We start from the raw sequence: 13,062 nt of genomic DNA on the forward strand, positions 1-13,062 counted from the left end.
TCACGGAAATAATTCCAATGTCACTCTTCGTCGAGTACAATAACCGTAGTTCTTAACTAACTTTATCCTGTAAATCATCTCACAAAGTGGCCCAGCTAGGGGAAGCCCCCTCGGGCGGGAGGTCGCGGGCGGGGGTGCATTGAAGCGTGATGACGTCAGACGCGCGGGCTCAGCCAATGGGGGAGCCCGAGGGGGGTCGGTGGGAATTCCTTTCCGGGTGCGCGCCGCCACTCCACGTGGTTGTTGTTGGAAGCGGCGGCGGTGGAGGGGATGGCGGCCGATGCAGGAGGAGCGGTAGGGGCGGTCGGGGCGACAGGCGGCCGGCAGGAGCAGACGGGGCCGGGAGGCCAACCGGGAGACGCGGCTCTCAAGCCCAAGGACCTCTACCGAGACACGTGGGTGCGCTTCCTGGGTAGGTGGAGCGGCTTCTCCACACACACAGTGGCTCCCAACACCGCGCCTCCACTGTGACCTTCATGCGCTCGGAATGCAAAGGGCCGACGGCCCGAAACGTCGTCGCCTGTGTATGGGCTTTAGCCGTGTCAGGCGCGGCAGGCTCGTTGCCGAGTGTGTTGAGTTCGTGTGTGTTCCGTTGTGCCCTTGGCGCCGCTGCCAACGCTGTGCGGCCAACTCGGTGCGCACTGGCCTTGTGCAGGAGGGCAACTTCAACGCACTCTTCGTCAAAAGTGTGTAAAGCCTTGACACTCTCAAGATATATATGTAAATAATAGGTGACGTTTCTGGCAATGGGCCTTCTTCATTGTGCAGGATATCCATCGAGCACACCCTCGACTCCGGAGCGCGTCCGTGTGCTGTGCCGGGCGAGAAACGCCGCCCTGTTGTTCTACTTCAACTGTTTGAGGGCCGAGTGTTCGCCGAGTCTGTGCCTTACAGTGCTGGACAAAGAAAGACAAAGGCGCGCGTGGTACACAACGAGTTAGGGTTGTACTGTACAGGGTGGTCCAGATGTCTTGTGACCCCCCCCCCCATTTGGTGACCCCTAACATTGTTTTCTGCTTCCATATTCATTTCTGCTTTTAAATCAGACCATACTGTACTGGAAGAACCCGATGAGCTGTAAAGCTCTTTTTCACGGATGCCCAACAAATAAACCTTAACTTAGCCCAGCCACTGCGCTCCCCTCGCCATACTTCACCGCGCTCGTCACTGCGCCACGAAGAAGGCTGCGCTGGGGGTCGGGGGGGGCATCATAGAAGTTACCGTCTTCACGTCTGCCTTTTGACTGTCGCTTGATGATAATGGGTCTACTTGTGACAATGTGCGGAGTTGGTGCGAGCACGTGGTTCTCGAGCCGTGGGGGGCACCGTGGCAATGTCCCAGGTGGTAACAACGTGAGGTGCTTTATAAATGTGTGAAGTTATGTCACGTATGAAGCTGCCAATATGAAATAACTACCGCGTCTATACTCTCTGGTTCTTTCAGTAAAGTCACGTAGATAGAAACATTTATAAAAGAACACGTCGTGAATTCTTACAGCCACGGACTCTACAAACCCCCCCCCCCGTGCCTGTATAAAGCCACAACAGCAAATCATTATTTCTCACCTGATGACGGACGCTTGTGTTGCGACCGAAACGTCGTGTTCTTTTATGATTTTTTTCTACTCACGTGACTTTACCGAAAGAACCAGAGAGTATATGTATTCCTGCAGTCACGAAAGCTTCAAATCAAGAACTGCAGTGACGTTTTAATCTACATGGTAGCCTAGAACGATATAACATCCATCTCATCATTAAACCTCCTTTGCCAGTACCAAAATATAATAATAGGGGTTTTCCCATTTTTTCTGGCAATAAAAAAAAGGTTTCAGTTTTGTTGCCAGAAAAAAGGGGAAAATCCTATTTTTATATAACATCCATTTATAAACTCACTGATCGTGAACAATGTAGTTTCCAAAACTAAGCAGGGAGCACCAACAAATTCCGTCACGCGTGCAGAACGTCCATTGAATGTTCGTTTTATTCGCTTGCAGTTACTAGCTAGTTAGGATATGCCTCACAGTGCTTGAGGATAATGAACATACTGTAATGAACAATGTACAGAGTTGCTTAGAGCAGTGATTCTCAACCGGGGAGGTGACGGGTACCGTGGGAATGTCCCAGGTGGTAACAACGTGAGCTCATTTTTAAATGTGTTAAATTGTGCCATACGTGTGAGTCATCGGTGAATAATCAGTATGAAGCTGCCAATATTAAATAACTACCATAACATTTAAATCCCTATGGTTACTTACAACGATATAAAAGTCCTTTCTAAACTCACTGATCGTAAACAATCTGGTTTTCAAGAGTAACCAGCGAGCGCCAACAAATTCCGTCACGTGTGCAGAGCGTCCGTTGATTTTTAGTTTTTATTCGCTTGCGGCTACTTAGCTACTTAGCTAGTTTGGATGCGGTCCTCGAGTGGCTCGGTGAGCGCTGATCGATAGCGCTGGATGGCACCACGCTCGGCGTGCAGTGCCGGCCCCTACAGGATGGGGTGTGGGAGTGCCGGCCATGGGAATGGGGTTACTCGAGGCCGTGGCACTCTGGTTGACCCCACAGGGCCCCCAGGTGGGGGCTAGGGGTGGTCACGTGTCAGGGTCGAGATCCTGCTCGAGGATTATGGAAGGTGGGTGTGGCCAACGGCGGAGCCAGCCACGCCACAGAGGATATAAGCCGGGTCCCCCAGAGGGACCGGCGCTGCTGTTCATCCTTAAAAAATCTCCGTCTACGTTCTACAGAGTCTCCAACACGTGGACCTGGACCCAAGCTGTGGTCCGGTTCGTAGTAGCTAGTTATGTTGTAATTAGTGCAGTTAGCCTGGTGGTCACCACCATAGGTTGTTATTCTGTTAAGGGGCAGTTACCCCGTGTGTTGGTGTTACTAAATGTGTTGCCTCCAAAGAGTACGTCTGTGACTCAGCTGAACTCACTCCACAGGCACTATCCAGGATAACCCCGCTTACCTTTCGTGACCTGGCGAACTGGGGGGTCCGTTGCGCGTGATTTGCCTGTGGTACGGATGCCACCGATGCTGCGCACCCGGGTGCTACGCGCTTCCTTTCGCCTCGATTCTCTAACACAGCCTGGCGTGGCGGAGCGCTGCCGCGGCCGTCCAACGTGCAGCGGCGCCAACCCGGCCGCCTAAGTTCGATTCCTGAACGCGGATAATGTCGGTGGCGAGTGATGTCCGAAGTGTGGTTCTGCCACACGGGGTGGACAAATGGTTTCAGTCACCCCCCCCCCTCCCCAGTGGGTCACGTGGTTCGACCCATCAGTGGATTGACCCAAGGCTGTGTCGGTGACTGACGCCGATGACCGGATTGTAAACTGCAGTGGAAGCTGCTGTGGCGATGCGTGCCTTCAGTTATCCAGTGTAGACTATCAACGCTTACAATCTGAAGCCTCTTAGGAACACACATGTCTGGCATGACGACCCCCCTGGGTGACAGATGAACACAGCACCGGTGTCAAGACGATACCCACACAGCCGAAGGTATATGAACATATGAAGGGCACTGTCCAGCTGTTGGGATAGTCACACAAGGCAAGCCTACAAAGGCTGTTGGGGCAAGTGCTGTTATCGAGCACCAATGAAGGCCGGAAAATGGCGCACAAAGCGGGTGGTTGTGGCTAGCACCGCTCCCGGCCACCTTTGTCTCTCCAGTGCACACGCCGCACCATGTGCTCATTTAAGGCTGAGTCGACCGACGGAGAAGTCTGGGACCGGTCCAGATGTTTGCCACTGAGGTTGGCTGCGGGCGGGAATCTTAACTCGTGTCGCTGGGTTCGTAGTTCAATGTGGTGCTAACCACTGTGCCACCGCTCTCCCCACACGTGGTCTCGCCCTCGCGCCTGTGACATTGCGAAAGGGCAAGGCTTGGATTGCTCGCGTTGCACGGTGCCTGTTGTGGATTGCGCAAGAGACCAGCTGGATTGCGCAAGAGTCCAGCTCGTTATGGGCAACCTGGGGCCGGCTTCACATGCAACGTGCACTGCAGTGCAAGAGCTCTCGGCCTCGTCTCGACCACCAGCTCAACGAGATGAGATAATGTGACCATTCCGAATGGGCAGTCGTGAAACAAAGACACAACTGTAGACTGGTTTTGTTCTCATTAGGAGTAATCTGTACTGATAGGGGACTATGCTGATGAGTCCTAAAGAGGATGAAGCCGGTCTAGAGTTATGTCTTTGTATCGCTGCTGACTGTTGGGACGGCCACACTTATCTCGTCTCTTAGAGCTGGTGGCCCAAACGACAGCATTGACACACACGCTCAGTTCTCTGGAACTGGTGGTCTGGACAAGGCTTGTGTTTGTGTGCAATGCTGGACACCTGTGTTCGTTTCTGAATGAGATGGGGTTTCCCGTCATTTACCCATGGAGACTCACACTTGGAATTACCCAGAATGCACCAGAGTTCGCCAGGCCTCGCAATCTAAGCGGTGCCGAGATGTTAACTACCTCGCCTGGTATGTAGAATATCGTGGGTTCGATCTCGACCCTGACGCCTGTTGTATATTTGGAGTGTGTGTGTCTCTCTCTTCCTGTGGTCACGTGGATTTTTCTGCGAGTCCTCCGGTTCTTCCACCCCACATTTAGAATCAACATCCCACGTTTAGAAGAATTTGGTGCTGTAAATTTCCACACAATGATAGGCCACTTGGTTGAGCTACCAGGCCGCTTCTGAAACAGAGCTACATAGCTCAGTGGGTCTTACCTGGTAAAAATAAAAAGTTTAGTTTATTGTCCGGACGATTCGGCCAGAGTCGTCCTGGTGCGATCATGGGTTAACGTCGAGGGTCGCTTGCAGTTGACCTGGTGCAATGGGGGGGGGGCCCCACAGACCCGCGGGCTCCGTGTGCGGTTGGTTGCACCACCTGCGCGCTCCTCGCCGGCTACGCCACTGGCGCTCTGCTCTCTCTCCTCCCGTTCCCTCGTGCGCAGGGTACGCCAATGAGGTGGGCGAGTCGTTCCGCGCGCTGGTGCCCGTGTCCCTGGTGTGGGCCACGTACGGCGTCTCCATGGCCTACGTGACGGCCGACGCCATCGACAAGGGGAAGAAGGCGGCCCAGGTGGGTGAGGACGGTGGTGTTGGCGGTGGTGGCGGCGACGCAATGGGTTTGGTTCTGTGACTCGGGTGGAGTGTTTGCCCGCCGCTCACCACCACCTGCAGTCGCACATGTAAACTAAAACTAAGCTAAACTATTTTACCAGATGAGGCCCACTGAGCTACATAGCTTTTTCTCAGAAGTGACCTGGCCACAAATGACAGCTCAATTAAGTGGTTTATCACGCGGACATTTATAGCAGCCAAATACTCTAAACTCGTGATGTGGATTCTAAATGTGGAGGGAAAAACCAGAGGACCCAGAGAAAAATCCACGTGACGACGGGGAGAGAACATGCAAACTCCAAATATACAGCAGGCGTCAGGGTCGGGATCATACCCACGACCTTCTGTGTACAAGGAAAGGTAGCTAACATCTCGCACCGTGGCCACCATGGTCACCCAGCACCCGCGCCGATCACCGTGTCGATCGCCGCGTCGCATCCGCCGCTGCAAAGCGTTGCCGCGCTGTGTTGCAGAGGCACCCGGAGGGCGGCAGGAAGGGCCCAGTGACGGTGGCCGTGGTGGACACCTTTGTGTGGCAGGCCCTCGCCTCGGTGGCCGTCCCCGGCTTCACCATCAACCGGCTGTGCGCGGCGTCGCTCGCGGTGCTCAGCCGCACCACGCGCTGGCCCGCGCCCACACGCAAGTGGGTCACCACGGCCATCGGCCTCTCCGCCATCCCCTTCATCATCACGCCCATCGACAGGTTGGTGGGTCGGTCAGTAACGAATAACTGGGTTGGTTGATCGGTTAGTTGAGTGGTCGGTCGGTGGGTTGGTCATTTGTCCGGTTAGTGGGTGGGTTTGTTGGTTGGGTAGTCGGTTAATTGATCGGTTGGTCGGTCAGAGAGTTGTTTGGTCAGTGGGTTGGTTAATCAGTCGGTTGTTCAGTGGGCAGGATGATAGTCCGGTTGTTTGGTCAGTGAGAGTCAGTCACTTGGTGAGTTGGCCGAGCTCTTGGTCCATCGGTCGGTCCATCTCTATCAACTTTATTTACAACTGGCCGAGTGCCCATGATTGAAACACAAGTAAGTATATACTTCTCATGCACTGTACATAGCCAACCGTGCTAATCGGTGGTGCGGGGGAAGGACAGCAAACTTAACACAAAAAGCCGTTAGAAAGAAATGAGTTTTCTATTTAGATTTAAACGTGTTCGGTTTAATGACGATTGCTCAGTAAATGCCGTGACCGAGCGAGAGACATGGTGCATAGGGGGGAGCCCCTTAACCCAACTTAATCTGCCACGGGCACGATTGCAATTATATTTGGCGGTAAAATTACAAAATAACCCGAAACATCGCGTGTGCTTTATTAATAATTATCGACAGCCTCTTTCCAACGGAGCGGCGGTCGTTTCAAATCGGCCGTACACCGTTCGGAACGGCGCAGATCTTGCTGAGAGAGAGAGAGCGCGAGAGGGTTCCACGCGCGATGCAGAGCGGAACAAACGGTGGAGCGCGCGGTCACCCGCCCATCGCGACGACTGAACGGGGTCACCTGAGCGATCCGCCGGCTTCTCAGCCAGCGCCGTCGGACGGCTCAAGAACCCGAACGCCGATTAAATAAATAAATAAAAATTTGCTGCTCTTCCAAAAATCGGACGCTTTGTCCCTTGTGACACGCGCGGGGGTAGCGGACTGTCGAATCGACGGGGAGGTCATTATCCAGCAGCGCGTGGAACACGGCTGCCACTCTCTAAGGCGCCGGACGTGTTTGTTCCGTTGCAGGTCCGTGGACTACGTTCTGGACTCTACCGTCCGGAAGCTGTACGGCGGAGGGGAGCACGGGGGAGAGGAGAAGTCGCAGCACAAGGACGACTAAGGGACAGCCTGGTGTGCGGTGCGGGGGTGGGGGTGAGGGGCGGGGGTGGGGGCGGGGCTTGTGATCGCAGGAGGACAGAAATTCTCGAGCAGTTCACGATTTGTACCGAGGTGGAAACTGCTAATTTCCCTTTAAGAAAAAAATATTCCTCCCAAAAGTGAAAATTGGCAGTGATTGCAGAAATGTGGTGAAGGTCGCCTTTCTGCCAGTGCGTGGTTTATGTCGCGTTACACTGGGGACAAAGCCTCCTCATTGGCGCCAAAGCCTTCGTTTGTGAATGCCAGATGCATGGCCGTGTTCTCAGTCACGGCTTGGCTCAGCCTCTCAACGCCACCCAGCTCGGGCTCCAGCCGCTCGGCCGTGCATCCAATGTCGCACGAGGAAGCGGCTCAGCCGTGGCTCAGGACTCGGGGCTCCGGCTCAGCCGTAGCTCGGGGCTACGGCTCAGCTCATGGAAAATCCTGAGCGTGGTTGAGACCATGGCTCAAAGGTGGCTCAAGTCGAGTGCGGCGGCAGCTTTGAGCCAGGGTGGTGACTAAGGACACGGGTTCGCATATCAAGAGTTGCCTTTTGTTACTTACGATGGCAAATAATGTTACAAGCACTTAAGACGTAACTCTAAGCAATTTAAACACTAAATATTCGCAAGAAGGCAATTTTTTGTATAAATTCGTGGAGCTTTTTTTGTGAAGACGACAGCTGGTTAGACTTGTGGGTTTACACGGGGTGCTCGGAGTAGCCACGTGACTTGCACCGCGTCGTGTGAGCACAGCTACGATCGAGCGGCTCTGATACCAGGACCAGCAGTGGCTGCAGTTACTGCACATCGCAGGGTTGGAAATCTCTCCAAACTGACAGCAATAGTGAACGTTGACAACTGATACACGACTACAACTGCACTGCGAGATGAGCAGCAACTAAAGGCACAATCCACATTTACGCGTCAGTCCTTGCCACGGTGGCGAGGAGATGTTTTCTCCCTCGCCTGGCGAGCATGAGGTCGTGGATTCAATCCCGGACTCTGGCGATGCCTGCTGTTGTATTATTGGGAGTCTGCGTGTTTTCTCTCTTTCCCCGTGGTGGTCGTAGTGTGGATCGTTCTCCAGTTTCCTCTGGTTTTGCCCTCCACATTCAGAATCATCGTGTGTCTAGATTATTTGGCTGCAACTATAAATTCCCGCGTGCGATGATGATATCATCCACTGCGACGATGAAAGATATCCTCGCGTTGTGGCCAGGTCGCCTCTCAACAAGAGCTACTTAAATGTCGATTTAAAGCTTTCGTGACTGCAGGGATTCATATTCTTGGTTCTTTCGGTAAAGTCACGTAGAAGGGAAAAACAATACAATAATAAAAATAAAACAATAAAATTCTCACGACGTTTCGATTGCAACACAAGCAATCATCATCAGGTGTGAAAACTACGGCAAGAAAATTTGAAAAAAGTGGCGAGAATTTTATTGTTTTATTTTTATTATTTAATTGTTTTTCCCTTCTACGTGACTTTACCGAAAGAACCAGGAATAAGAGCCCCATGGCTCGGTGGGCTTTACCTGCTGAATGTCAATAAAATAGTTCAGGGTTTGCCAGCTTTTGTGATCGGCTGTCAAAACGTCCGCAGGTGGAACCTCGATGGTCGAAGTGGGGAGCTCTTTTCACAGTCCTAATAATGTGTTGGGATATCAACACCGGTCAAGGTTTTTCCATTCCAGCTGACAATAAGAATTGGAAGTTTTATTTCCTGAGTAAGCCCATTGAGCTGAGGAGCTCTTTTTTCGAGGGCGACCCTGAGCCAGTGGTGGCAATTCCACATTACTATGGCTGGGGGAAAGTCTATCCATAGGAATAGCAATAGTAACTCCTCCATAACCCTGTATCTATTTTATCGACCCACGAAGAATGATGGGCTGAGTCAGCTCGCTAATTACGATTTGAACTCCCAACATGCTGATTGCTGCGAGCCACATAGTCAGAAAATCCAGCACTCTTTTGCCGTGCAACATTGCATTATGGAACAAATATGGAATAAAAAACCACGCATATGCAAGGATTCTAGGTCCCGGGGCAAATTCAGATCCCAATTGGCGATGTTGTGCATGTTGTACTGCAGAGTGCCAGTACATGCACAATGTGATTTATAGACAGCAATTATTGCGGTTAAGTCCATAGGATTAATCCTCCCATCATGCTTTGCATGACGAGCGGTGGTGGCCACTCACGTGGCTGCCTGTGATCCGGCACTGGAGGTGGCCGCGCGAGGGTTGGTGGATCACCACGCAGATGCTGTGTGACATCCGCTTCCCGTGGGCTCGCCAAGGAGAAGGCGGTACAGCAAAACTGCGGACTCCCATCTGCCACCTGCACGCAATCAGTGTTGCCCCCCCCCTCGCCCACATCGGTTTTGCTCTGGGTGCTCCCACGTATAAACGCTAAATATATAGAGGACCACAGAGCTTGCAAAATCATTGGCAGTGCCGGCTCAACATCTGGCCACTACTTTCCCCGCTTGTCCGCGGTTCCTACTCGCGCCTCCGAGTCGTCCTCTCTCTTTCCGAGAGCGAGCGATTGCTGTGGGGCGCTGCCACCTTACAAGTTGACGTGATCACGATTAACACGATGTGTCCCCGTACTGCGCGTGTGTAATACACACACGCATCGTCTTAGACCACCAAACTGGTCATTTGTGGCCACACAGTTTGTTCTATGACGTGGTAGTTGCGTTCTTGAAGAACATCGCGTTGTGGAAAAATCACGTTATAATGAATAATGTATAAAACAAGGTGAAGCACAGTCCGCAATAACACGTGATATGCGTGTGTGACGCTACGCCGAGGCATCTGTCACAACGGCTTATTCCTACTCACGCGACGTAGATCTGTTAACTCAGTCGCGTTATATCCATTTCGCATCGGCATTATAAAAGTGTTCCCTAATACATTCATCGCGTTATATACAATCAGCATCATGAAAACTGCACGCGTTACAGCAGAACCTGTTGTGTCACACGGCGGACGTGGACTGTACACGCTTCCCTCCTGTCCGATGCGGTTTGTCATCGTTGGCACAGCGGTGGCCATCGGACCGGTTCAACGCACTACATCGCCTTTCAACCACAGCCGGGCGTATTGAGGCCGTGACCCCTTTCTTTGAGCGGCCACTGACAAAAGGCGGCTTTTACTTGGTCCATATCAGGGGGTCGGCAACCACTATAACAAGAATGGCCATTTTTTTTCTCCGAATTTGGTCAAAAACTCTTATTTCGAGAGGCGCAATCCACGTGGTGTATATGACACGGAGGTCCTTAATCGATAACTGTCACGAGGCAGTTCCTTCAAGAGCCGCACGTGGCTCCGGAGCCGCAGCTTGCCGACCCTTGGTCCATAGTAATCTGCGTGCAGCCCCTTGTCCATCCACTGCTGGATGGACGACTGCCCACGCCGCGTCGCCCGTGGTGGAGGTGTGGCCGTACTTCACTCCGTAGGCTTCGCTGGGCCTGCTGTGCTACTGGGGCATGCTCTCCGTGCAGTGCCCTCTCTCCGCCTCTCTCTCCGCCCCACTCGCTCTGTCCGCTCCTCGCTCTGTCCATCATCGCGTTTCTCATCTGACAGCTTCCGCCCTGTCCAGTGTTTGATGACCGTGTTTGTGACACAAAAGGCAAAGGCCCCCCATGTAGCCTGGACATACTATTGGGGCAGGTGCTGTTAGCGAGTAGCGCCTATGAAAGCTGGCACGGCACAGTGCTGATGTTTAATGCACACGGCACCAGATCTAATTCAAGGGTCTCCGTGTTCGTATTGCAGCGTGCTAACCACTGTGCCACCAGCTCCCCACACACACGCGTGTTCATGTTGCAGCGCGCTAACCACTGCGCCACCAGATCCCCACACACGCGCGTGTTTTATGCAAAGTTCATGCAAGCTCTTGCTGCCGCTGTATGTTTTTACTGCTGCCATCCGCAAGATTGCACAATATTTTTACTCGTGAGTGACAATGCTGTGGGTGTGTGCTTTTAAAAAAAAAATATATAAAGTTTATACACTATGCTAAAGTGAGTTATGCTGATGAGGATGCTGCCACTGTGGTGGTGTAACGCTGAGCAGCGTCACTGGACTCGCAATCCACAGGTCGCCGGCTCGACTCCACCTCCCGGCGCAGCAGTTGAGAGACTCCGCTGTCCACGCAGCAGCAGCAGCAGAATCCATGGGGAGGTCACCACAGCAGGGCGCGTGTGGTGGGGTCACATGTGGGTGCTTCTGCCTCTTCCAAGATGCCTGGCCAGCATGGAATAGTAGGCCAAATACCCCCCCCCCCCCCAGAGGTGACTCTAGACTCGAGAGAGCTTCCACTAGGTGAGGCACTTCCACAAGCAGTGATGCGAGCGAGCAATTGCACGGCTGCGCCTTTGCCTGTTTTACCTAGCAACGTTTTGATGTTATTCACCGTGCGGGTTTTACATTTATATTTTTGGGACTTTTGTGCCGTGCTATTTTACCTTAAACTGTATTCGTAGTTTATATTCGTAGTTTACATCTGTTGGGACTTTGTAATTGGTGCAAAAGGAGATGGTGGGAGTGTGATTGTGGTTGGTGTGTTTACACAAAGCGTAAATAACAAGCGGATCTAAAGTTGGTGTATAGATTGAGCAGTGGTGCAGACCACCAAAGACACAGACTGTTGGGGCAAGTGCTGTGATCGACCACCTATGAAGGCCGGCACGGCACACGAGGCTTGTGCAGTCGGTACCACGCCCGGCCCCCCTTTGCCTCCCGAGTTGCGGTGTCTACACAGCGCACCAGGTACTAATTTGACAAAGTCGACCTAGGGGAGGCCTAGGACCGGGCTCGGATATCCGTCGCTGATGCTGGTGGTGAGCCGGAATCGGGTCGCCGAGTTCCTATCGCAGTGCGCTAACCGCTGTGCTACCGCTCCCCGCACACGCGCCTGTTGGCAACACGTGTGCACGCGTGTGTTCATTGCAGTGCACGCGTGTGTTTCATGCAGGGCACGCGTGTGTGTTCATGCAGTTCACGCGTGTGTTTCATGCAGGGCACGCGTGTGTTTCATGCAGGGCACGCGTGTCTTCCATGCAGGGCACGCGTGTGTTCCATGCAGGGCACGCGTGTCTTCCATGCAGGGCACGCGTGTGTTTCATGCAGGGCACGCGTGTCTTCCATGCAGGGCACGCGTGTCTTCCATGCAGGGCACGCGTGTCTTCCATGCAGGGCACGCGTGTGTTTCATGCAGGGCACGCGTGTGTGTTCATGCAGTGCATGCGTGTGTGTTCATGCATGGCACGCGTGTGTTCATGCATGGCACGCGTGTGTTCATGCAGTGCACACGTGTGTGTTCATGCAGTGCACGCGTGTGTGTTCATGCAGTGCACGCGTGTGTGTCCATGCAGTGCACACGTGTGTGTTCATGCAGGGCACACGTGTGTGTTCATGCAGTGCACGCGTGTGTGTTCATGCAGTGCACGCGTGTGTGTTCATGCAGTGCACGTGTGTGTGTTCATGCAGGGCACGTGTGTGTGTTCATGCAGTGCACGTGTGTGTGTTCATGCAGGGCACGTGTGTGTGTTCATGCAGTGCACACGTGTGTGTTCATGCAGGGCACGTGTGTGTGTTCATTGAGTGCACACGTGTGTGTTCATGCAGTGCACACGTGTGTGTTCATGCAGGGCACGTGTGTGTGTTCATGCAGTGCACACGTGTGTGTTCATGCAGTGCACGTGTGTGTGTTCATGCAGGGCACGTGTGTGTGTTCATGCAGTGCACGCTATTGCTGGTGTTGTACTGCTGCCATGCACAAGATCGCACGGGTGTTTTTTTTTATTCGCGAGGGACAATCCTGTGCGAGTGTGCTTTTCAAAATATAAAGTTTATACACTATATATTCTAGAGTAAGTTATGCTGATGAGAATTATGGCACTGCTGGTGTGACGTTTAGAAGCGTCACTGGACTCGCAATCCACAGCCCAACGGTTCGACTCCACCTCCAGGCGCAGCAGCAGAATCCATGGGGGCGTCACCACATCAGAATCCATGGGGTCACCACAGCAGAATCCATGGGGTCACCGCAGCAGAATCCATGGGGTCACCGCAGCAGAATCCATGGGGTCACCGCAG

General features: G+C 53.0%; 1 protein-coding gene across 1 annotated transcript; it reads left to right on the forward strand.

Annotated features, from left to right (window-relative positions):
* Positions 1-228: 228 nt before the first annotated feature.
* On the forward strand, positions 229-6,960 carry MTFP1 (mitochondrial fission process 1). Its single transcript, XM_078873515.1, has 4 exons — positions 229-412; positions 4,948-5,075; positions 5,590-5,819; positions 6,843-6,960. The coding sequence occupies exons 1-4, from the start codon at positions 271-273 to the stop codon at positions 6,934-6,936; spliced, it is 594 nt and encodes a 197-aa protein (XP_078729641.1). The 5' UTR covers positions 229-270; the 3' UTR covers positions 6,937-6,960.
* The last annotated feature ends 6,102 nt before the right edge of the window (positions 6,961-13,062 follow it).

This window comes from Lampetra fluviatilis, chromosome 37, assembly GCF_964198595.1.
Source record: "Lampetra fluviatilis chromosome 37, kcLamFluv1.1, whole genome shotgun sequence".
NCBI lineage: Eukaryota > Metazoa > Chordata > Hyperoartia > Petromyzontiformes > Petromyzontidae > Lampetra > Lampetra fluviatilis.